Source organism: Phalacrocorax aristotelis, chromosome 1, assembly GCF_949628215.1.
Source record: "Phalacrocorax aristotelis chromosome 1, bGulAri2.1, whole genome shotgun sequence".
Lineage (NCBI taxonomy): Eukaryota > Metazoa > Chordata > Aves > Suliformes > Phalacrocoracidae > Phalacrocorax > Phalacrocorax aristotelis.
In genome coordinates this window covers 69532201-69558446 of record NC_134276.1, presented here as the reverse complement: position 1 = coordinate 69558446, position 26246 = coordinate 69532201, and the positions used below count along the sequence as shown (strand labels likewise).

The 26246-nt window shown below is 40.1% G+C and overlaps 1 protein-coding gene across 1 annotated transcript in view; it reads left to right on the top strand.

The window, feature by feature from the left end:
* NCK2 (NCK adaptor protein 2) overlaps nt 1-25181 on the top strand; it is an 87561-nt gene extending 62380 nt beyond the window's left edge. Inside the window, exons 4-5 of the mRNA XM_075092298.1 lie at nt 13276-13997; nt 23796-25181. Coding sequence (XP_074948399.1) covers nt 13276-13997; nt 23796-23990 — 917 coding nt within the window. The 3' untranslated portion in view covers nt 23991-25181. The remainder of the gene's footprint in view (nt 1-13275; nt 13998-23795) is intronic.
* The last annotated feature ends 1065 nt before the right edge of the window (nt 25182-26246 follow it).

The window sequence follows — 26246 nt, the reverse complement described above, 5'->3', positions numbered from 1 at the left end:
CCATCTAGAGCATGTGGAGTTAGGAGCTGGCAGTGCTGATACCACTGGGGTGGTAACAGAGGATTTGTATAAGGAATTCAAATGCTTTGCTACTTCCTGGAAGTGTATCTGCCTCATGATCATCATCAAAACCTAGACTTTGCTTAAACAGCTGGTTTCAGTTCACTGATGATCTCCGAAGATCTAGAGACATCTTCAATAGCAGTAGCTCTGTATATGGAAAATGACACAAGAAGATATTGCTGACATGGTAGGGTCTGCTAATTTGATAGGTACTTAATGGCAGAAGAATATATTAATTTTGAATTAGTGTTACTGTTATGCATATAAAATATTTACCCAAAATGCAAAACAAACTCACAAATTTATGGTTATGGACCTGTTGTACGCCTATAAAAATTTAAATTAACTTTATGCATATCAACTATGTCCAGTGAAAGTAGTATTAAAGGAATTGAAGTCTCTGCTTCGTGGAACTAAAATCAGACTTTCGAAAAAATACCGTGTTATAATTACTAAAGGAATGTGTGATTAAGAAGGAAAAAAACCTGAAAATACAGAGCAGAGTAACGGAGGAAAAAAAAGGAGGAGGAAAAAAAGAAGAAAAAACCCCAACACCCAACCCCAAAACAAAATAAAACACAACCTTAATGCTTTTTTGTTACCTGCAGCAGAAAGACTTGAAAGCAAAGAAAATTGGTAGATATTCTGGAGAACTCAAGGTACAGAACAACGCTTCTTTTACAGCCTGATAAAAGACTTTCTCTGCCGGATATATACATCAGGTCTTTTATCTGATCCGAGGCAAAAAGCCAAAAGCAGCAGCAAAAGCAGAACCTGCAGCTTGTTGCAATGCCCCTCAGCTCCAGTGCTGTCTGGCAATGGGAGCAGAAGTTTATTCTTTTTTTTTCAATTTACAGTTGCATGCGTTATATTCTGCTGAACGTTTGTCTTCTGTGAATTATTTGTTTGGGCGGATTATTTAAAGGATTTGCTGCTTCAAGAGTTTGAAACAAACATATAATGGAAACTGTGATGTGTCCTACCTTTCAGCAGATTTTTCTAATACGACGGTTGCAGTAAAATGTTGCAAGGCTGAAGGCATAAAGAAATCTTGCTGGGTTCCACGTGGAGTGAATAAATTTGTTCTTTGTATTATTGTATTAGAAGCTTTGTGTAATGGGTACTTCTCTCCTCCCTCCCCATGCAGTGTGTGTGTGTGCTTGGAGGTACAATTTGACGTTTACAGATGACAGAATGAGCCTTTATTTTAGTCATAATTATGTTTCAAAAAGATAAAAGGATCGCCTTAACTCAACGTGGCTGTGTGCACTGATGTCTTTGGTAGTGTTACTTCCCCAAGCTGTCACCTTTGAGGACCCTTGGTTTTGGCCCTCTCTGAGCCAGTTACGTTTCAACATGTAATCATGTTTTGCCTTAGGGCAACCCATCAACTAGCTCCCAAGGTATTTTCATCGTTACCTATTAAAGAGAGTCACCCCACTGCCTGTAGCTCTTCCTACACCCAGTCCCAGCCACGGAGGCAGAGCCTTTTGCTCTCTTAGTGTTAAAGGATTGTGTCTGAACCCTCAGCTTTTTTGACATTTCATTTTTTCCATAGAATAAAACCCTGTAAGCAATCTGCTAATCATGTCTCCTCTTCTGAGACAGTGAAAATAGAATACGTTTTTTTTTTCCTAGTATCTTGTACTGGACTTCTTGCATTGTGTTCCCTTCTGTCCTCCCTTTCCCCAGCTCCCTGGGAGGACCCAAGTCTGCCGAGGCAGCAGAACTAGGGCTGCGGTGTGGGTCACCGCATTGCACCCTGCTGCCTGAGTTGGGCCCTTCCTGTAAGCATGTGGATGTAGTGACCACAGCTCTTCAGAAAAATGTGGTCTCTCTGCGCTCTGCGTACTGTCCTGTCCTTCAGCTTCACGTCCTAGCGCATGAAGGCGGTAGCAGAGAAGAAACAGTCAACAGTAGCTGATTTTGAGATCTTCCATATACAATGTTTGGTGTGTATACCTGGCTCACCCGTATAAAGACCAATCTAAGATGGCTGGCAAAAATCAATAGCCTGTGTATGTGCTCTCGGGGACACCGTTTTCCAAAGAATTCCAGTGACTCAAAGGACCAAGCAATTTTTCTATATTGAAGTGACAGTGGCTGTTCTTCCTACCATCCTGGCATCATCAGGGGATTTCTTCTCATTTGGACGTGGATATTTCCTCCAATACACATCCCTAAATAATTCTTCTAATATTACTGTGTTTCTCTTTTTGAGGCCTTGGGCTGTCTTAACATTTGATCTTCCAGGGTCGTCTTTTGGGGTATTAATTTATTTGTTTTTCTCTGTGTGGTCCCACTTGGGTTCCATTGCTTTCTGTTCCTCAGTTTTTTTGAAGATCTGAACCACAGGTGGCCATTCTGTGATATGTTTTCATACCACACAAACAAAATTTCTAAATTAGCATTCATGCAAAAAAAAAAGGGCTTTGTCTTGAATGTACAGGTGAATATTTCCTTCCTTTTTCTGAGTCTGAAAAATGTTTTGTTTTGTGGAATGCGTCCATAAAACAGGAGTTAAGATGCATGCAATGTATGCAAACACCCAGCATAAACCTGCTATGTGAGAGAAAATGTCCACCTGTGTTGTTTCTAAGGAGTTGGGTTCCAGTGGCAGAGATGGCTTTCTCTGAGAGTCACTTCAATGGTAAACATGATTGTTTACTGACAAGTAGTTACTGTGGTCTCAGCAAACAGATTGGGACAGACACCGTTCTTAATGTGAATGGGTGGTCAGGTTGGCCAGGTGGACATTCAGGGGTGCTGTTTCTACTAGATGACTGTAGCTGTGTATTGCACCAGAAAAGTAATTTAGGACTTTGGCTGTAGACCATCTAAACTATATGTGGTCATTGCCATTGCTCCTGTTTAGGAGTCTGTGGGACTGTAAGCAAAACAAAAAGGAAAATGAAAGAAAAAGAAAGGGAAAAAGTATTTTGATGTAGTGAAAACACTGTTGTTCTTGTACACGGGCTCTATCAATTGACAAACCTGTAAGATGTTTTTTAATTGCTCATTCAGGAAGTTGTTCTCTGGAACAGGAGCTAAATTTATTACTATATTACTTACTAATTCATTATTGAGTTATAATCTACAGAAGAAATTGTTTTAGTTTGTGTGAGAGTTGTGGGGTTTTGTGTTTTGGCTGTGAGGGCCAAACCTCAGCGGAGACAGGCTGTTTTGTTAAGTGAGCCATTTTCCCGTTACTTCCCCTTCAGTGACGGCGACGTCTGGTTTTGTGTATGTAGTTGCAAATAACCTGAGAGCTCTTGATTAACGAAGCTACGGGCATTGCAATTCAGAGAGGAACTTAGTAAAGAAAAGGTGGTATTTACTTTTCTTTCCTTTCCTAAAAGGAGCTTTGAATAAAATTGCCATATCTATGACAGGCTTCTGAGGAGTCCTGAGGTTTCCACAGAAAAAAGTAATAAACACCTTGGGTTTTCTTGTAACATGGTATTTCATGTTTCAAAATGTTAGTATGGTATAGCGTTGTCATTCTGACCTTACAGTAGAATTACTAAGGCTTTACATCATGCTTCTTGTTGGTGTGGGCCAACTATAATAAAATGCTATAACCTCAAAAGGTAGCTGACCATGTGACATTCAGGAAGGACTATCTTGAGCTTTTTGATGCTGAGAGATTGCCCTTCTTTAGTCAGTGTTTGCATCATTGTCTTCTAATGCATTTCTTCATGTTGAGGGACTGTCTAATTACTGCTCGGTAATTTATCTGCTTAACGATCTGAACTTCAGTCTGTGTTTGTTAACAGCTATTAAGCATTTCATTTTCATGCACAGAATTGAGGGCAAATTTGAGAAAGCAAGAAATGAAAAGACCACGGTAGTGCTATAATCACCCGTATCCAGAATAGAATGATTCCGTCTCAGTTATCTAGAAGAGTCTTAAAGTTGGAGGGTCATCATCTTACATTCATGGTAGTCTACTTTGTACTGAATTTAAAAAAGTAGAAATTGAGTGGGTTCATGTTTACAAGCTGTATTTGTATCCAAAGCTGTCCTTTGCACCTCTCTTAATTCATATAAATGCGAGATAGCTAAATATAAATCATATTTCCATCAAATGCTGGAGGAGGAGGATGAACATAAGCTGCTATATATTACTGAGGAACAGGAGCATGTATTGTGGTAGGTAGTTTGGGGTACCTCATGCGTATTAAGGATTTCTTTGTTAATATTCTGTTAGTGTTTGTGAAGGAGATGCAAAATGGTGTAGCTTTCCTTCTCTACATGAAGGGAACAGAAGGCACTGTGAAGTCCTACAGAGCTACTGTGCTTTCTCCCCATACCTTACAAATCTGTTCTTAGAATGACAGGGCTAGCCTAGGTTTAAGGTATTCCTGGTTAATTTTTCTTATCAGGTTATCCTACAAAATCAAGAGAGCATCATTAATAAGATTACAAAGTAGGTGGAAATATCTTTAAATTATGTCTCTTTGAAAGCAAAGACTGTGTATTTCAAGTAAGCTGTCTTCAATTTAAATTTGTAGACAGAAATTGAAACCATAGATCTTGAGAAGCCCCATGCATTTTATACGCCTTCTATTTGAGACCGAGACAGCTGTTTGCCTATTCCATAGAGTATTGAGAATCCCAAGGCCGTCTTAAATTTGCCTCGTAAGACTTTATCTACTTCACTTTTCCATTGGAGTAAGAACATACATGAGGTGGTTGGTGGAAGCCTTTGGGTTGTGTGTTTGATGCCTTTGGAAACTCTGTCCACATACATCCCTGTAGTAAAATCTTTCATTTTAACCTCTTGCTCTAAAATGCTCTGGGTACAGGAAATCCATTATCTGGTACTGGAATTTGAATGTACCTTTCCTGCTAATAGATAGGCATGTTGAACGCAGTCTAAATTACAAGAGTTAATGCAGTATTTGTTTTTAGTAGGGTTGGTGAATTGATTTCTTTATGGAAGCTTCCAGACCAAATAGTGTTTGATGTATGGGAAACTTTGACGCTACTTTTTCCTGTGTTTGAAAAACATAGTGATAAAGCAGCCTGGTCGTTGAAATGTCAGAATTTCACTTTGACATTTAAAGAAGAGTTTCCATTTTCTGATTTGTTCTAGTGTGGCTTTTTTTGATATTGAGCGTCTTAAAGAAGATACAAAAAGTCATTAATAGAGCTGTAAGGCTTCATTTGTGTATCATAAATGCAGCTGAAGATGTCTGGAATTTATAGCAAAGAGTTCTGTTGATGGAGAGGTTGCTTCTAAAACCAACTATCCTGTATGGATCTTGGCCTTTGAATGTTTGCTTGGAAACTGGACGTGCTGGTGGAGGGGAGAAGGAAGGGTGGGAGGTTGCAGACTGAAAATGTGCAGAAACATTAGGTTTTTCTTTCTCTGTAACAGAAGAAACTTAAGTCTGCTGAATTCCTTTTTAATAAAGCAGCAACCCCAAGTTATTTTAAAATTATAAAAATAATAATGATAAACAGCATAAAGCTAAATGAATGTCTGATCTGGACATTCTAGCTGTCAAGAAGTCATGTGTTTATCTCTATATTGGGGGAATGAATTACTTAATTTACATAATTTTATGGTTTTTCTTAAGAATTTTCCTGAAAAGTTAATTACTTCTTTCTTAATACATTTTTTGTTTTTAAAAAAGACACTGTAAATGTTGCATACTTATTAACTGTATGCATTAATATGCAATATAATTCAGACCCTTAGTATTAGGAAATGAGTAACTTATTTGGTAAACAGAAAAGGATCAATTTTTTTAACTGCATATGTGCAAAGCCAGATGAAATTGCGGTTCTATTAAAATCACAGGTTGGAAGGGACCTCAGGGATCATCCAGTCCAACCTTTCTGGGAAGAGCAGAGTCTAGACGAGATGGCCCAGCACCCTGTCCAAACGACTCTTGAAGGTGTCCAACGTGGCCGAGTCAACCACTTCCCTGGGGAGATTATTCCAATGGTGACTGTCCTCACTGTGAAAAATTTCCCTCCCGTGTCTAATCGGAATCTCCCCAAGAGCAACTTGTGTCCATTCCCCCTTGTCCTCTCCATGGGACACCATGTAAAACGGGAGTCTCAGTCTTCTTTGTAGCTACCCCTGAAGTACTGGTACATGGGGATGAGATCCCCTCTGAGCCTCCTTTTCTCAAGGCTGAACAAACCCAGTTCTCCCAGCCTGTCCTCACATGGCAGCTTCCCTGTCCTCTGATCATCTTGGTGGCCCTTCTCTGGACCCTTCCAGCCTGTCCGCATCCTTTTTGTATAGTGGGGACCAGAACTGTACACAGTACTCCAGGTGTGGCCTGACAAGTGCTGAGTAGAGTGGGATAATGCACAAGAAAAATAATGATTTTAAGTATCTTAAATAAAAATTGGCTAAAACATTAAATAAATGTTTCCTCTAAATAAAAATGGGTTTTGATAAACTTGCTGTTTCTGCTGAATCTAACATAAAACACTTGATTAGTAAATTGAGTGGGATTTTCTGCTTACCTTGTCTTTGAAGATTTTTAGAACTTGGAGAGCTGTTTTCTCAATTTTGGTTTTAGATTTGGGGGAACTAAGAAGTATTTCCATCTCAGCTGAAATAAATTTCTTAACTTTTTGTATCACAAAACTTAACAGAAATTATTTAAAAAATGTTTTTCTAACCCTTTCAAAGATGACTCTTATTCAGTATTTTAACGAGCTCTTGCTCTAGGTATTTATACTGGGATTTCTCCTAGGTCATTTGTTTGACTTCCCTAAGTTTGTCAGCCTCACACTTGTTTTGCTTGAATGTTTCAGCTGTTTAATAGAAGTTGTCTTAATAGATTATAGTAATGTTCAATTTTTCAGCTCTGGAGTGCCTTGTTTCAATTTGAATTGTAATAGGTTTATTTTTAGAGAAGAAAAACATTATTTTAAAAATCCAGTTAAAATTTTCATAATAAACATACTGTACTTAGGTTCTTCGAGGTGGCTTCTATGATCTTTTTTTTTAACCATGAAGCTAGTAGTACTGTTTAAAGCATTTTACTCTAGAAGGAGGGTAGACAAATTGAGATGCATTAAAATTTGTATGAAAAATTTTACAAGTAACTGCTTTGTTTTGTTTGTGGGGGTTTTGGGTGGTTTTTTTGGGGGGGTGTTTGGGTTTTTTTTATTCAGAGAAGAATGGATAGTAATGTAAAAAAAATTTCAGTTACTGGGTAATTTGTAACACAAGTGAAAGATCCTGGCTTTAAATTATTTTTTTCCCATAAATAAATTTTCAAATACTCATTCATGTTATGTTTAAAACCCATGCTTTGACAGCCTGCATGAGACTTGTGGTAGTGTGGATAGGATTTAAGGCAGAAGCTGAAGGAACTGTCTTCCAGAATATTCTCCCTTTTTCCTCCTCTTTTCAATACCTTTGTTTATATATATTAGCCAGTTTGACACCGAGTAGCTGTGAACTCAAGTGCTGAAGTTGAGCATCGTGCTGAAAGGTGTTGCCATCCACCGCAAACTGGGAAGCTGGGCAAGGGCGTTACCACTTGCAAGGAAGGAGGCCCTCAGCCCCGCAAACCCCAGTGCTGCGGCCAGGTGCCGAGGGGCACCGTGGTGCTCCTGCTGATGCATCAAAATCAGCCCACCATTGTGTTTGTCTCACTAAAATCACACCAGTTAGTCAGCTTTCGACAGAACAGTGCATCACGGGCTGATTCTTTTTTTTTGGGGGGGTACTAACCTGATTGCAGAGCAAGTCTCTTTGGGGAAGGCATGGCTGATTTGGGCAACTTGGGGGCTGTCGGGGAGCCAGGAGGTAGGAAGGCAGGGGTCCTCACTAACCCTGCCTCCCTTTCCAAGTGGACATTAGAAGTTGTTGGAGATGCTTCAAGCAGTTGTATCTGGCTTATTTAGTGTCATGGTCTCATTCATTGAGTTCTGGATTGAGGAATTGTGTTTTGGAAATTTAGTGTTGCCTCTATGATTTTTCAAAGCAATACAGTTTTCTTGTATTGCACCTTTTTTTCTGAAAGGCCTTTTTTTGACCTTTGTACTCGAACTGATGCACAGGTAAGCTACAGAAAATAGTTTTGCTCATGACTTTTGTATTAAAATCAGAGGAGGCTTTAGAAAAGATAGGTTGGGAGAATTCAGATAACTCTAGTTTCACTTGCCAACTATTTTTCAGAAACTGGCTTTGGGTATTCACTGCCTATTTTTTTGTATGCAGAACATGGGAGAATGGAACAGTCGGTAATCTGAGGTATCAAATAAACTTAAAATGTCTTTAGAAAAGAAGTGCAACTGTATTTAATCTATTTAACCTACGTACGAGATGTGATAAATTTAGGGAGCAGTCTTGGGGATGCTAGACAACTTGACTGCAAATATCTTCAGTGTTTAGTGCATGTTATTCTTAAATAGAACTTAGTAAAATAAATGTAAGTATGGATAAGCCTACGGAGAAGCATTATACAGCCACGTCAATGAGTCTGTTTTTATACCTCTGGGGATGAGCAAAAGCGGTTAAAATACAAAATGTGGTCGCTCATCAGTTTCAGGCAAGGACAGCAGCTCCCAGAAACATGGAGAGACTCATCAAGGAAGTCTTCCTAAAATTAGAAAAAGATATTTGTTTTGTAAATGGGCTTTTTCTAGTAAAGCTAGTATGTAGTACAAACCATAATTAGAAAAATGGAATATGAATTTTTACTAGTGGCAACAAAATCCCTTTCTGTGCAAGTGTTATGTATGTATTTGATAAGGTATGTATTAGAATAAAGTTTTAAAGACTATTAAACTTCTTTATCCTAAGCACCAATTTTCTTAAAGATCATTGCTACACAGCCTTGTTTCAGTGCCTTCACTGGAGGCAGGAGGAGAGAAAAACCCTTCTTTCGGTTTTAGCAGAAGGCTGGGCAGTCGGGGCGGGTGTGCTGTCTGACAGACGGCCAAGCTCTGGGCCAGGAGCATGGCCAGCACGGCAGAAGGCGTAGGTAAGAGTAGGGGAGCTGGCAGGATCGAAGTGTTGAGCCCAAGGGGAGTGATCAGAAGGAAATTCCACCACTTTGAGGTTTGGGGTTGGGGGAACTAAAGTAATTTCCTGAGGGAGCTTAAGGAGCCTGAGGTGGGAAGGCTGGAAGTCCTGTAGGGAGAGGGCATTAGAGGAGCGAACTGGTGGACTTATGGGTACGATGGGAAGGCCCTCACGGGGACAAGCTGGTAACGAAAGGGTGCAAAGCTGGGGTTTGCACAATGGGGACTTAAGAGACAGGAAGCAAAGTCATAGGAAACTGGTCTTCCTTCGGCCTGCTGCTTGCAAAACAAGCCATTCTTTAGAGCTGCAACTGAGCGAGGAAAGGAAGAGGGCACGAAGTAATGTGGGAGGCACATTTCAAGTCTCCCTAGGACTGACCTTGGGGCCAGAGGGTTTCTTTCACTGCAGAGAGGAGGAGGATTTGCAGTGGATCCCTTCTGTGGGAATGATGCTAACAATTCTTTTTTCTCAGCAATATATCCGCCTGAAATTTAAACCTACTCACATTACTTGGCAACTCACTTCTAAGAATGAAAATGAACTAGTTTAGCACGGGTCAACTGTAGATTGTGAACAGTGTTACTTCCTGCTAGACACCATAACATAAAACAGGCTTTCTGCTCCTTTGCAGTGCTTTTGCTCCCACTCTTTTTCCCCTCACTTGAAAGCTAATCCATTGCTTTAGGTTTCTCCTTACAACAACTAGTTGTAGTTGAACTGTAACCAGTGAGTCAGAATGGGAAAATACAGCTGTATTTCACTAGTAGATAAGTTTTTCATTAAAGCAAAGACAATGAAAATGCCAAAATTATGACTGCAATCACAAGTATATTTGACTCTTTGAAATGTTACTCCCAAAGTGCTTGAATGTGGTGTTTTCCATGGAATTCCTTAGACAGGTTCCATTCTATTCAGACATAAGAATGGGGATACCCTTACAAATCATCATAAGAGAACATTTCTGCTAGTAACAAGTAATGGCAGTGTTTACTCTTCCAGAGGTGACTCGTAGATTGCACTTTATTTTAATGGAGTTACAGTTTTTGTCATAGATGTATATGAAGTTTATAATGGTCCTAACTTTACTCTTGCTTAGCTAAGACCAGCTATCCTGCTAAATGGTATTTTTAGACTTGCTTCCTAAGGAAATGAAGCTTACACTAGTCATGCTGTCAGAGTCAGCTGTCATCGTCCGTCCATCTGTCCACCCTCGATAACTCAGCCAATTTTAAGCAAACTTGACAGACTGTCAGAGATAAACTAACTAGTTTTCCCCAGCTCAGTGCCTGGGAGGGTCATTGCTGGTCTCCCTCACTGGAGAAGAAGCCAGAGCAATCCCAGCTCTCTGCTCAGTCCAGGCAGGGCTGAAAGGCAGCAGGGCGCCGGGCATCGTGCTTGGCTGGCCAGCCCAACAAAGGTAGGGAGGGCAACACCAGGGGAGATGGAGTATACAGTGGGGAGCTGGAGTTATGAGAAGGACCTGGGGATGTGAAGTCAGTCATATGGTAAGGGGGCTTACTGTGGATCCTGCAGGATATGGGGGAGGCAGGGGAGGAGTAGTGCGGCAGGAGGTGTAAGGAGAAAAACAGGAACAGATTTCCTTCATTCTGCTCATGGAACAACTTGTTTCCTCTTCTATCATAGCTGCAGTTATGAATGTTGTAACTTCACAGGAAAAAAGAGCGTTAGCTAATGTTGTGCGTGCACTTCGCTGTGCTTGGTTGCAGACGGGTCTCTGCATAGTTAGTTACCTTGGTCAAACCAGCTGGAAACACAATCTTTGGTGCACATCGCTGCTATTGCAAGAGGCTAATCATTACCACACTATCAGCCTTAAAAAGTTCAGTTATGTTAAATGTTAAGCTAAAACTGAAGAGTTCCAACAGCCTTTACTGATAAACTTTTTTTCTTTATGATCTGTTTTCCTCTGTTGCTGTGGTTTGGCTTGAATGGGGAGGATAAAAAGGAACATTTAAAACATCAGAAGGTGTGTGGAAAAAGGCGCAATTTATGAAATTCTAAGTGAAAGAAAGTGCTTAGATGATAACATTTTACTAAATGTTTAGATACCTTTATCAAACTTTAAAGTCTTATATTTTTTTTTAGAAAATTGTTTCTTTCACCTGTTTGCCAGCAATTTTTTCTCTGGATACTTCAGTTTACGGCATTCTCATATCACACTACATCCCCATATCTCACAGTTATGTCTGTGCTCTGATTTTCAACTAGTTTCTCCTGGCCGGCTACTTCATCATCTGCTGGGCTTTTTTATTTTATTAGTTCTTCTGCTGTAATTCCAAGAAGTGGTGCTGCGTATCTCCATTACAAAGCACATCAAAACCTAAGCTTTTAATCTGGAAGGTTCAGTCTCAGTGTAGGGCTTTATATAGGTGAATCTACTGAACTATGGTTGGTTGTTTTCCATGAAGTTATAACAAGTAATTTCCCCCCTTTCCGAACAGAACGACCCTTAAGTTGTATTTGTTTATATCTCCCTAACTTAATGCTCCTTGGTTCTCATACATCCTTGTCTTTTGGTTGAAAATTATCTTTAAACTGATGAAAATTTCCAGCCTTGGCAGAGATCAGAACCTGGCCAGCTTCTCATTAGTGCTTGCTTGGACACTCTTTTCCTGCGATTGTCTCACCCAGTACAATAAGCTGCTCTCCCTCATTTTGCCTGAAAGTGCAGCCACTGGCTCTTGGCTGAAATGATGTAGTTAGAATGACATTAGGATGTAAGCAGGCTCTGACAGGAAGCAAGGAGCTGCTGGGGAAGGTCAGGAAACACTTCAGGATCATTGGAATTTTCTGCTGTCTTCTGAGACCTCCAGGCGGTATTAATTAATGTATTTAACCCTTCTAGTTAGCAATCTCTGCGTGGCTGTGTGGCGCTGTTTGTGCCGTACAGCTAACCCTGTGAAATAAACCAGGTAGTTCTGCACTGAACAAACAGCTCTGAAGATATTAATCGTGTATTTATTTTAAAAAATGAACACACTTTTCAGCAGTGGAGTAGCCAGATTAAATAGTCTTGAATTGTTAAAAATGAAATAGCATGCATCTCCTTCTATCAGATTATTTGAGGAAACAAAAGCAAAGTCCTATTTTTTTTTCTATTCAGTCTGCTACAATCAGCATGTACTCTTTGTGTCTCAAGTAAATATCTCGCCTGCCAACAAGGCTCTAGGAGCATGGAGAAATGTACAAAAGCTCCTGTTTCTGTGTTGGTTTTTGCTTTCTGTGCCCTGCATGATATTTTGGCTGTTGCTTGGTTTGTGCTATAGTGAGACTTCATCTTTTGGTTTCTTTTCAGAACTTTCATAAGTGAATTTCACAAGAGAGGGCTACTTGTTCACTTTATCTTTCTGTTTATATATAAGCTTAAGCAGTCCTTGCTAGAAAAGTTTGAAAAGTACAGCAAGTGTGTTGTGTGTGCAGTTTTTCTTCCATATTTAAACAGACATTAGCGGGGTTCCTCTAATTAAGAAAAAAAAAAAATCTATTTGATGTTGTTATTTCTTCTGTATGTTGTATTTCATGCTATAATTAAAGCCATGACAGTACCTGAGAATTTACAGATTATAGGGGAGCATATGCAAATGGTCTTCCTCACCATCAGGTTTACGCATTTGTAGTACGTGATGAAATGTAGATGAGAGGGGTGTGGATTTTAAAAGGGGGCTTGCAGTTGGAAGGAGTCAGAGCTGTAGCTGCCTGGGGAGAGACTGAAGAATGAAGAAGGCAAAATGTAATCTGCAAAGCTTTTATCACTGTGCTAGTTTATTTTTGTAGATTTTCTTTCATGTTTTGCTTGAGCCAAATTAAAGTCATCACTAAAATTAAAAGGCATGATCATTTGGCTGGAATTTTAAGAGACATAACAGCAAGCTGTGCAGCCGTCCCAGTGATTAGCTGTTCTTGTAGTGAAGAAACTACTGTTTTTAAGTGTGTTAAAACTGGTGCTTCTGGGAAGGGAAGAGAGACATTATAATGCAAATTGCACCTTACTTAATGGTGCATCAGCTGGATGTTAAAAGATAATCTCTTGAACATGTTACTGTTTCCTGACTATGTAGTGTTACAGAAGAGATCTCCATTTAGTAGTGTTATCAAAGACGGAGGTAGCACATCACCAAATCCAACGTTTGCAGTCTGGGAGCAAGCATTCTGAGTGACCACTTCATGTTTTCTCTCTTTAACAGGTCTGGGAAAAACCAAGAGAAAGACGAGTGCGCGAGACGCCTCACCCACTCCTAGCACAGATGCAGAATACCCATCCAACGGCAGCAGCGCTGACCGGATTTACGATCTCAACATTCCAGCTTATGTGAAGTTTGCCTATGTCGCAGAGAGGGAGGATGAACTGTCCCTTGTTAAAGGATCCCGAGTGATTGTCATGGAAAAGTGCAGTGACGGCTGGTGGAGAGGTAGCTACAATGGACAGATTGGCTGGTTTCCTTCGAACTATGTGGTAGAGGAGGTTGAGGAGGCAACTGCAGATTCACCCAGCTTTCTCAGCTTAAGGAAAGGCGCTTCCATGAGTAACGGCCAGGGCACCAAAGTACTCCACGTTGTTCAGACACTGTATCCGTTCAGCTCCGTCACAGAAGAAGAGCTCAATTTTGAAAAAGGGGAAACGATGGAAGTCATTGAAAAGCCAGAAAATGACCCAGAATGGTGGAAATGTAAAAATTCCAGAGGTCAAATTGGTCTTGTTCCTAAAAACTATGTAGTAATCATTAGCGATGGTCCTACCATTAACACTTCCCATCCGCCTCAGATAAGCTACACGGGACCATCTTCTACAGGTCGGTTTGCTGGAAGAGAGTGGTATTACGGGAATGTTACCCGACACCAAGCAGAATGTGCCCTGAACGAAAGGGGAGTGGAAGGAGACTTCCTTGTTAGAGATAGTGAATCTTCGGTAAGTGGTACTCAGCCGTGCAGGCTTTGTAATACCCGATGCTTGGGTTAGCAAGCATGACAGTTAATAGCTTCCCTATCTGTAGTAAAGGGTTTTTCACCCTTAAACAAGCAAGCAATACTTCAGCATTACCTATTGATATGCTTTCTGCTTGTGAGACTCGGTCTGTTACTGAAATGCAGTGACATTTACACTGAAATTTAACAGCCATGGTCTGTATTATCCAGGGGTTTTAATTAGTGGGCAAGCAAGTAAATGTTTCAGGCTTCAATTTGACTTTTGTTGTGCTCCTCATATGCGATCCTCCTCAAATTTATGACGCTAGGAGGTAGAAAAATTCTTGTGACTTGCAAATCCAGTCATTAATCTGATTTTAAAGCTAATTTCAAATGGAATCTTTGCATTGGTCAGTTTTGTTCTGCTTTTAATTGAATAATAACATAGGTTCTTTAAACTATTGCTTAAAATTCCACTTTAATGTATTTCTGCTCTACTTAAATTATTGAGGTTGTAATACAGTAAAGTAGTTATTTTATCTAATTGTTAAGATTATGGTGCACAACAGAAAGAGTCAAGTCAGCAGCACATATGCTTTGTAAATTGAGCCTTGATGGCATCAGAGGGATTCTAAAAGTTCAAATTTAAAATTACACTGAAAGGCCTTTCATGTATGCTGAGGCCAGCGAATTTATAGTTAAAGCACTCAAAATTTAATTATTCCTTGATTGTGATTTTGAAAAGGTGACAGATTTTAATAATTCCCTAATACATCTTTCAAAAGCTACCAAAAAGGAAAAAAAATCAAACCTGAATTTTTTCTGCATTTCAATTTCAAGTTTCAATTGTAGGGCAAATTGTTGTTTAGGAGATGTTTTCATTAAGTATTTTGCTGCTTCGTGTATAAAAATTCAAAGTTAATGTAGCTATACTAGCTCAGTCTTCTAATTTGACGGTATGGTACTACTAAAATAAGTATACCTCCTACAGCTACAGATGTCTGTATGCCATATTTGTATCAGATTTCACTGTGCCTATATTGTGGGCTATCCTGCTTTACAACATAGATTGCAAATAAAAACTTAAGCAGTGTCAACTGCACATAGTTTGAGGCATAATATGGTTTATAAAATATTTCCTGACTCTAATGTCTTCAGAAGGCTGTATTGATTGTATATATCACTTCTGGTTAGAACTTGTGATAGTCTTTATCATAAATGTCTATAAATTGGGGGAAAACTGTTCCCATATACTATTCCTTGTGTAAATTATCTCAGTAACTAGTCAGTAGTAGGTCTTGGCATGACTGCATGCTGGAAAAGAAAGAATTTGCTTTAAGTAAGGGGGAGAATTAACCCTGAGCTCAAATCTGGAAGTAAAGATCGTTTTAGCTCCCGATACTTTTTGGAAGAATGTTTTGCATTTCATTTTCTGATTCTGTTCTTCCTAAGTTACAATTTCAGCTACTCAGAAGAGGTCCCAGAACGAAGTCAAAATCTGAGGTGGTACTGAGGCAGATCCATTAGGTAGTGTAAAGGATAGTCTTTAGTGGATAAGCAACTAAATATTTCAGGCTTCAGTCTGACTCTTCACGTGTTACTCGTATGCAATAATAAGATTTGGGATTGGCTGGCGTGTGTGGGCTCTTGGCAAGGGAGATGAACAGAGGCTTGTAGTGACAGCGGAACAACAGCTGAAAGACAAGGAAATTGTGAACTCTAGGATTTTCTAAATCCAAATAAAGCTTTGCATTCTAATTTTTGGAAAACGTTACTACTTTAGTATCATTATTGAAGTTATGACTCTTGCTATTCCCTGAAATTTTTACCTCGTGTAATATTGATAAAACATAGTTCTGTAATAGTCCCGAATATTTTTAAAATTTTTTTTCCTGGATACAGTATTGCCTGATTAAATTTCAGACATCTTTCCTTGATGAATTTGCTCTGCAGAAGATGTGATAGCTGTCAAACTATCCTTTCTTTGAAGCTCTGTGCTGTTGACTTCCTATTTCTGCTCTTAGTTAACTGCAATCACTAAATGCAGTCAAGTGCAAATAAATAAAAAATAAACCAGAGGAGAACGGGAAGAAAAATAGAAATGTAGGAAACATGGCTGAGTGATAGAGGCTGAGCAAAATCGAGGTTGTTTAGTCAACAGAAGAAAAGGCTGAGGTGTTGCATACAGTCTTCTAAAATGTAGAAAGCCACTGGAGGGTTATGGTAATCATTAAATTAAGTAGTTCAGCTGTCTCTTCAAGGTAGCACCTGTCTGGCAGGAGCAGGCGGGTATACTGGATATGGTGTACCCTTGGTGTGTGTCCGTCCAGCATATAGGAGCTCACTTTCAGACCTGGATGCTGCATTTTGGGTTATCACAAGACAGGAGCTATCAAATTGCTTCTGTCTTCTGGGAAAGTGCCAGAAGGACAGCTTGAAAATTAATAAATTAGTTAATATACAAAAATACGCAGCCATTTCTCAGCGCATGCCATGTCATAGTGACCGCCATGTTACGGCTTGTTGTTTTGCTCTTAAGAATGTACATTACCTCGGAGTAGACAAATTTCCTTGAAAGGACACAGCAGTAACCTTTTAATTTAATACGACATCCTACCACTAAATGCACTTTATTCAAAGCAGCTTCAAATTTGCTGCCTGCATTGCTGCTGGGGAAGTTGTTGCTTGTGGAGCACCAAAATTTTCATTCAGAATGAGGTCCTCAAGTTGTTTCCAGTATCTAATACTTACTGGAATCCCAGAAAACTTACTCAATTCATATTACAGCAAGCTTTTTGCACGCACACACAAACAAAAAATGTGCTGAAGATAAGAGGAACTTACCTTTTTTTTTTTTCCTTTTTGTAATCTTGATCTGGTCTTGCAGATCCTGTGTTTGGGGTGTTCTTTGAGCAATGAGAAAAACTGTAGTTATGCATATAAATGCCTCCTTTGTTGTAGTACTGCTTGATAGTTTTATTTTTTATTAAGTTTAAAGAAATATTTTACTGCATCTCAAACTTTTGTCTTCCCCAATCTTTATGTATCATACCATCATATAATTTGTTTATGTATGCGAATTATAAAAGCATTGGGGACTGCTAGTTTGTTGTGTGTTTTTTTTTCCTGAAGCACAGGAATGATATAATAAGCGATTCGGCATACTTGATAGTATTGGGAAAAAGATCATAAAATATATATTTCAAGCTTATTATGTATGGAACAAAGAAAGATTTTAGAAATAACTCTTAAATTCTTGATGGTTGTCATATTTCACGTGTGACTACAGAGGCTGTTCGTGCTGTGGCTAAAAGTCACTAGGAGTGTCGGCATGATCAGAACAAAAGACCTCGATTAGAGAGACCGGACTGAACAGACCAAAGTTGTCAGCTCTCCGGTTTGCTCATCTTTCCACCAGACCAGCACTTCCCATTACACTGTGTTATGAACCCACCTATTAAATCCATGGATGCAAGGGTTATTCCTTTCTGAAAAGGCCCATAGATAAAACCATGAGTCATCCTGCTAGTTCTGTGCCTGATTTTTGACCTGTTTTAGGATTTTCTATAGCCTTCCCATTTCTATAGCATCACCATAGTTACAAAAACTCATCTGTATAAAAGTTTTCCTTCGATCTCTTTGAGTTTCATTCTTATTACTGAGCTATGAAAAGCTCTCCTTGACTAGATGAAGGTTTGTATTATTCTGCATTCACTTGATGTGTCGTGTTTTTCCAGTTCAAATTTTAGTAGTTGCAAGATTTTACAATGTGTCTCTAGATTCAGCTTACGAGATGTTTGTCTCACGATTAGACTCCTTTAGCCAAAAATACTGTCCTCAGTTACACTTAGATCTAAGGGATGCTGCCATAGTGGAGAATATCCTAGGCGAAACTCTGTCGGGTAGCTAGAGGCCTGATTATCTTAATTATGAAATACTATTTTTAGAACCATAAACTTGTTTGAATTGTTTAAGCCTATAGTTTATGTAACAGGCACGGTTACCTCCTGATAACACTTTTGCCAACTCTGTTATACCTAGGTAATGTCACCTTAATTTTGGAGATGTAAAGGAGGAGACTGAAGTGCAACATACCAAGTTGGAAGTACTGCTTGATTTGTTCTTTCTGTTGCAGGCTGCTCAGTTGGTAAAAAATGAAGTTGGTTGTCTCGTTTAAGTAGCGCTCCTGAACAAATGATGCAGATTTAATCTATGCGGTCTCTGTACAACCACTTCTTACCCTCTTTGAATTGCAGGCTCTTCGGTGGTCAGATTTTTGTTCTGTCTGCGTAGCACCTAACACAAGACAAACAAGTCTTGGCTGACACTGTTGGCCTGGGTTGGGTAGGTGATTGTCATGCTTTGAAGATCTAAGATTCCTCTGGGGAGAGAAGGAAATTTGGAAGGAAGAGGGGGTTTTGTTCAGATTCACCCTGGGAAACAAGTGTACTTGCTAGCGCTGTAGCTAACAGGAAGCAGTAATAGGTTGTGGCCGGTGATGAGGGAGGGCAACCACCCCACACCTCTAGCTTCTGAGCAGACCCTCTGCTGCGGACACCCTTAGATTTCAAAGGGAGCCTCTGTTAGGACTCACAGTCCCCTTGCACTCTGCTGTGAGTGGGTGCGAAACTGGTGATTAGGCAAATACCACTACTTCCTAGCCCTGTGATGTCTTCCCATGAAGCAGGGAAGATGTTATTTTTCTCAGACCACTTCTGTTTACTAGCATGCATGAGCTTTGCAATTTTTTGGACAATTTCAGAAGCAATTATTCGTTAGGAAGTAATGGCTACCTTCTGTCAATAGTGTCACAGCTATCAGATTATAGTAACCAGTCCTATGTGGGGTTGCAGGGCATAATGTTAAGATGATACTGACGACTGTAGATCTGTTAAGGTGATACTGAGGATTGTAGGTACAACTGGATTTGCGTCAGTCCTTTGAGATCGCATTTAGCTTCTGTGCTCTTTGTCCAGCAACAGCGACAGCAGAGGGAGGAGGCACAGGTTGAGAGTTTGTATGCTTTTTGAGGTGCTGATTATGTAGTGCTTAGGGTGTCCCATATTTTCCTGGGGTTTTCATCCTGCAAGTGTTGGATAGAAGCAATGAAACGTGGCAACTGTTCAAAAACTGAGGCATTTGTCATGTTCTGTGACATGCTGTGATTGATGAGTACAGCAGAGAGGAGGAGAAAGTTTATCTTTAAAAACAGCCGTAAGGAAATATCCTAGTGGTTTATTTTAAATTGAAGAATAGAAATCTTATTAGAGCTGTATTTGAAGATCAATGGAGCCAATTCATGTTTTTGACGTGTGTACTGTTGATTTTGGAACATGGTGAACATTACATAGAAAGGAAGGGTATTCGTTTATGTCTAAACGAGGTGGAAGGGGTGGAAAAAGGAATTGTTAACTCTCCCGGATGGTGCTGTCCAGTCTGACCTTAGACCTCTGACTTGTTTTTTTTGGCTGGGTGACTGAGTAGGAGGAGTGAGGAAAAATGTGGGAATGGAAGTGGAAGGAGTTGGGGAGCTCCAGGCTCACAGATGGGAGCTCAAAGGGTCTAGAATAGTCTGAAGAATTAATGCATTAGAACATCTTCCATAGAGGAGGGACATTGCCAAGTGGAACTGGATCGAAAGAAAAAAAAAAAAAGTTACAGGATCAGTAAAAGGCTTTCAGAAGGAATTATTTTTCCCAACATTGCTATTTATGATAAAATTGTCTTTTCATTTTCAAATGGAGATTGTAAAGAGGGAACCTTCTTGTTTGGTTTCACTTGTTTTCCTTTATATCACTTTATAAGTTGTCCTCATGATAAAGTTTTCCATCTTTTTTGAAAAAAACAATGAAGTTCCTAACCAAAGAAGTAGAATTGAAGGAAGATCTTCCTACCTGTTGTCTTCCACATGCTGTAGGCACCAGCTAGCTTATGGTCATCTCAGTCATAAGCAGGAGTTAAAATAAAAGTATCTGAAACAATTCAAAGTACTGCTACATTTGGACTGAAATGCTGCCAATGCATAACAGCTAATCTTCCATTTTCTGGTTTAGGAATTGATTTAACTTCAGGTTTTAGTCTTACCAATTATGACGGTACAGAAATATTCACAGGTTCCCTGCCACAAAGCTATGCTCTGTAATTCTCTTGTGGAATCAGCTCCTCTGTAGATTTAAGGGATTAAAGCTTATTTCTGATGTGCCTTTATTTGGTGTATGTGAGACTTTTATTCCTGGAAAAGTTAGTGTGCAAACATCCAAATGTAGCAATTAATTTAAGAGGGAGAAGGGAGAAAAATTGGCCAGCAGTTGAAACAAAATAGCTTAAACAGTAAATAAAATAAACAGGCTTGGAGCAAATCCAAGGAGGACAGCAGGGAACCAATTCAAGCTGCATCGAACCAGCATACTTTGAAATGGTAATGTTAAGAGCAGTAGTTTATCTAGAGGGTTTTTTTTAAATACTCTTTTTAACCATTTTGCACGTTTCTTAAGAGTGGGTAAGAACCAAAATAAAAACAAATGCAAGTCCAGTTGCTTTTGCTGGTTGTTCTTGAATCCTGTACAAGTTACTACACTGAGGCCAATAAAGGGTTTGAGGATTTTTGCAACAGCTGTTCAAGCTTTTCTTTCTCTTTGCACCGGATGATGGCTCTCAAAAGAGTTAGATTGGCCTTTCCGCCTTTTTATATTTTTTTAATTGGGTCACGAAAAGAATAAACTTTGTAACATATTCTGGAGAAAATAAGCGATAATAATGTCTTCTACTTATGCATCAATCTAATTAGCAGCTCGAAGGCTGGGAAGAATGGACAATAGTTCAGGAGAATGTTCATTCATTAAAGTTATAATTAAAATGGCAGGAAAAGTATTTAATGTATTGTGTAGATCACCTCAGAAAGATATAAGTCTGGCCAGCACCTGGGACATAGGATAGCAGATCAGATGTCTAAGACCTATTCCAGCCCCTCTCTGTGTCATTAGCATATCCTTTCTGGTCTAAAGATAATGATTCTTAGCAGATACAAGGAGCTTTGAAAATTCATAATTTTGACATGCTGAAAACAACTGCGCTATGTCAGAACACAGTAAAACTTCACTGAGCGCGAAGTGATTATTTCACTTATTCTTAAACCTTTGTCAAAACATCTTTTCCTGTTCCTAAAACAAAAAAAAAAGGTGTTTGGTTCAGATTATGAACTTCCCTGTTTGTAAGCTCTTCTATTTTAAATGAGGGCCTTTTGGCTACTGGTTTCCATTTGGCGTAGGCATCGCCCATGGAAGCAGCAGAACTTAGCAAGACTTGATCTTGTTTTTTGAACCCAAAGCAGGTAGTCCATAAGTAATCCCCTCAGTGCTGTCCTTGAAGAGACCCTGTCGACCTGCCTGGTAGCCTGTGTTTAGAACACAGCGATCAGCTCGCTACCCAGAACCCGTCCCCTAAATTTCTCCTCCATGAGCCCAGGGTCCCAGAGCTTCTGCAGAGCTTCGTTTGTGCAGCCTGTGCTTTGTTACTGTTTAATGGCTGCTGCTTCTTAGGGCTATGGAGATGTCCATTGAAACGGGTCCTAGGCCTGTGTGGTTGTGGCTGTCGGAGTGTTTGTCCATACGGTGTTCAGGGTCTTAACCACAGCGCAGTGTTGGTACAACCATGTTAGCTGTAACCCAGTAAGGTCGGTGTTGAAAATAGGTCAGTTTTGGTGCGAGTTCTGTGCAGCCTTGTTTGCAATGCTCCTGAGGCAGGGGTTTAATATCACCTGGCTTAAAATAGCAGTTTTTGAACTTGGAGCTAGGCATGGATGACAGGGCATGAAATGTGTCTTGGGTGGAGCACTGGAAATCCCAAGGATATGCTTTTATGCACATTTCTTTCCATCCATTTCCCCTGCCCTCCCCATTCCTCTCCTCTTGGCAGTCATGGGTGTCTTGCATGTATCTTAAGCTGGTGGCTTTGGACCTGCTCAATGCCTAAGGCAGCCTTCACTGACCCAGCCAAGGCCCAGTGACACTGGGCCTTGTGAAGGCTCAGAAGAAGTAGTAATTCTCCTATGGGTGTTTTGTAAAATAATTTTTAAAGAAGTGATGCTTGTGGAACTGGAACGTCGTGGCTCCAGGTAGAAGAGGGTTAGTCCGGAGGTGTGGGGAGCTAGCTGCTGGCCAAAGTCAAGGTGTGAGCCTGGGGAGTTGGGCCAGAGCAAGGTCAACAGGTGCAGCAGGAGATTTGTTTGCTCTGGGCAGGGCAGATGGAGTCAGAAGGCAAGGCAGAGAAGGCATCAGTATTAAAACAGGTGAGGGGGAGATGCAAGGGATGAGATTTTGGGATAGGCAGAACATGGGGGATGTGTGGGGCAGAGACCCACATCATTGCAAGAAAAAAAAAGTATGCCTGAGAAAGTGCTGTTCTTCAGCTTACTTGGGTATGTACTCAGTGTGTATCTGACCCCCCAGAGTGTAGAGGGCTCAGCAGGCTGTAGTTTCGTGAACCCGAAGTCTGGTGATGACAGTAACGTCTGAGGGCTCCCCCTGCTTGGTCTTCTGCTGTGCCGCAGCTGCGCTCAGGGTTGTTTGTAAAGATACGCTGTGAACCAGATAGTCCCTTGTGGGTTTTGTTTAGCCTGGACGAGTTCAGTTTTACAGCACTGGCCTGACCAAAGCAGCAGCGTGGTAGGGGGAGGATGGAGGGACCGCAGGAAGGCTGCACCTGAAGTCTGGCAAGTGGCGCCTTCAACGGTTTCTGCCTGAAGCCATGCCTTCAGCGGGCAGAGACCCTGCAGCGGCACCTCCAGAGTTGAGTCAGGCGTTAATTGTCTCCATTAAGTGCTTGCTGCAAACTCTGGTGTGTGCTTTGTATTTTTTAGTATTCTGTTTTCCTGCTGGCTGGTGACACCTGCCTCCAGCCACCTCTCGCCGGGCAAAGCCCATACTCCCATCTTTACAGCCAGCCAGCAGCGGTCGATGACTAGAGATGGAGTTTGGCTGGAAGCGAGGGACAGTGTGTCCTTTCTACCCTCCTACAGCAGCATGTGGCACAAAAAGCAGAATGGTCTCATCCCTGCTGTTTGGATGACAGTGCCGTCTTCATTAAAGCAACCAATTGCCCAGACGAAGAGATTTATCATATGAAATTATTCTATCCTGAGTAACTTAATTAGTGCTTAAATTGTCTTTCGTGGGCAGTGGTTTGATGGTGAGATTTGTACTGTGTTTTTATTGTATGGCTTTATCTGTGTTTTTGTTTTTTTACAAAAAAGGTGTGTTCAATAGGAGAAATTATTCCCCATACATGTGGTAACGAAGATAAAAGGTGAATGTATTTTTGCCTTCTGCAATGCAAAGCGAGAATGGCCCTCTAGTGGTCATGACTCTAAAAGAAGCAATATGGGGAATTTTCTTTATCTCACCCAAGCAATACTGCAATAATTGCTTTCTCCAGAACTCTCTAGCAAGGAAGCCATACATGATGAAAGTTTTTCCCTTCTCCTTGAAATTCTCATGCTTCTAGACTGAGTAACTAAGATAATATTTGCAATTTAGTCATGTAATTGGCAACTTCAGACTGTGCATCTGGGGAGCTTTCACTTAACTGACTTAACTGTGGATGTTAATAATGATGGCAATTATTTATTGAATAATAGACTATTGGGTTTCTTAAGTAGCTAAAGCACCGAGCTGTGGAACAAAGACTAGCATAAATTACCATCAACTGTATGACACAGTTTGTTCCTGAAACCGCAAAATTACGCCTTTATTTTGTTCACTTTTATGTAATTCTTTTTTTTTTCTTTTTAAATTCTTCTCAACAGCCCAGTGACTTCTCAGTATCTCTAAAGGCATCGGGGAAGAACAAACATTTCAAGGTGCAGCTCGTGGACAATGTCTATTGCATTGGGCAGCGTCGCTTTAATACGATGGATGAGTTGGTGGAACACTACAAAAAGGCTCCCATCTTCACCAGTGAACACGGGGAAAAGCTATATCTTGTGAAAGCACTTCAGTGACGTTGAAGATGGACTTGGCCGCCTGGGTCTCTTATAACTTACAAGCCTTAGGTCCTAAATTCACTTTTATAGAGCAGAGCAATATCTGAAGCAGGCTTAAGGAATAGCTCTTTCTAAAGTGTTTGCTCTGTCAGTTGCTATTTGTCCTTTTTTTTTTTTTTTTTTTTCTGTTTGCCTCTTTGTGTTCCAGTTCTGTTAATCTCCGACCACCTCTCTTCAGGTTGAGAGTTTCCCTTGGGTGGCCGTGGTGAGCACTCACCTTCCCAGCTGAGTTCAAAACTCCCCTCTCCTGTGTACGTTTACATAGTTAGCTCAGATCAAGGAGGGGTGTTTTCAATTCAAACCAGTGTTAATCTGTTCAGATTGCTCACGCAAGCAGAACTCTCCGTTCAGAGACATCGGGCACAGTTTGAATGCACTGAAGCTGCAGCTACTTAAGTGAGAGAGAGTAGACATAACAGTTGTGGCTGTGAGTTCTGTAGGTATATCGCTTACCGAGTAGTATATTACAAAACCTCCTAGTTCCTAGAAGCACTCTTTACACTGTACTCTGCTATTACATTGCCTCTCCGACTCTTTGTAAAGAGTACACTAATTAAAAGCATTTTGTAATAGTACTTCTTAAACTACTATGGTAAGATTGTAGTAAAAGAAAACTATCTAGTGTATTTTGGTCTGTAATTGCAACAAAGAGAAATTTTATTTGAAAGTTGATTACTAGAGAAAGAATCATTGAATTGTAAAGGCTGAATGTTTTGGTAATCTACAACCAAATGTGCCATCCACATAATGCTTTTTCCTCTTGCCCTTCTGCTTGTTTGAATTAAACAATTATGTATTTAATTCTCAAAGTAATATGTATCTGTAGCTGATTGTTGACACTAATACGGAAGATTAATAAAAACTGATCTTGGGACAGGGTGGGGCGGGCTACCAACACTATATATATATTTGCTTTACAGAAAGAAATCTTCGGGTTTTACAGAGGATGGTGTGGTTGGTAGGAAGACACACAGAGAATGTTTATGAAGAAAATGCATTTTTCCTCTTTTCTTTACATTTAAACTCCTTTATGGTTTAAATATACAGTCTTTAGATGGCACATTCCTGAGATTGAAGAAGGGATCGTGAGATCTCAAAATCTTGCATACTTGGTTTTTTGGATATTGTAATAAAAAAGGTATTATGTCATGATGGAGTACTGGATTCATCCTTGGGTGGTAGTCCTGGTGTTGCTTTAGCAAGGTGAAATAGAGTGAATAATGAATTTGTTTGTCCTGGAATTTGTGTGGCCTAAAAAGAAAATTTCTGTGACAGCAGAGGACAGTTTGATATGAGGCAGTGTCTAATGAGCTCCGTGTTACTTGTTTCTGTGATAAGTAAGTCCTTTCATAACTTTAATGAAAACTGCAAGGTGAAGCTGTTTCCTGGTACTTTTTTTGCTATTAAAACATGTTCCTTGCCTAGTCTGTATTTCAGCCAGTGGTAGTACAACTACCTCTACGCATAACTCCAGTGTAGGTTAAGCAGACACCAAAGCTGTCTGACTTGCTTTGGTGTAAATCATACCACTGCCAGGAGACTGCACTGGTACATCCACACATGAATTGCAGTCTTGCTCAGACCCGGGAGGCAAGTACAGTTTTTGAAGTTCTACAGGCATACTATTTTCCCACCACTATTGAAACCTTATTTCTGTAAGGTTATCTGAATTGACAACTGTATTTTTCTGTACGTGCATTAACTAAAAAACTGGGCAGTGACACTTCTGCTTGGTCCAGCTTAATGAAGGAAAGCAGTGATTCAGAGCAATCCAGAATGGTCATGCATTCATTATCCTGAAGAACATCTACCTGTGACTGGCTTCTAAGAATATAAAAGCTTTCCTTAGGAAGTTGGTGAGAAGTATCAGTTGTTTACTGTCTACCTACAGAAGGACTCCACAGTGGGCTGCTGCTTAAACTTCGTAAGTGAATTCCGCAGAGGATGTAGGTTTTTGCCTTCTGATACCTAGTTCTTTCTTTAGGTGAATCTAAGCATGTGCTGAGTATGGCAGTGATGTTAAGAAAGTCAGCTATATGTTGCATGAGCATTTTCAGGTTTGAGTGAATTGCTTTTCAGTCTTGTTGACCCTTTGTATTTGGAAAAATGATATATGGGAATGGTTTTTCTTTTCAGTAAACTGATTACTGCAATTACTCTTTCATGCCACTCGTTCGTTTTCCTGAAATGTTCTCAGTGTTTTATCTTCCAGGA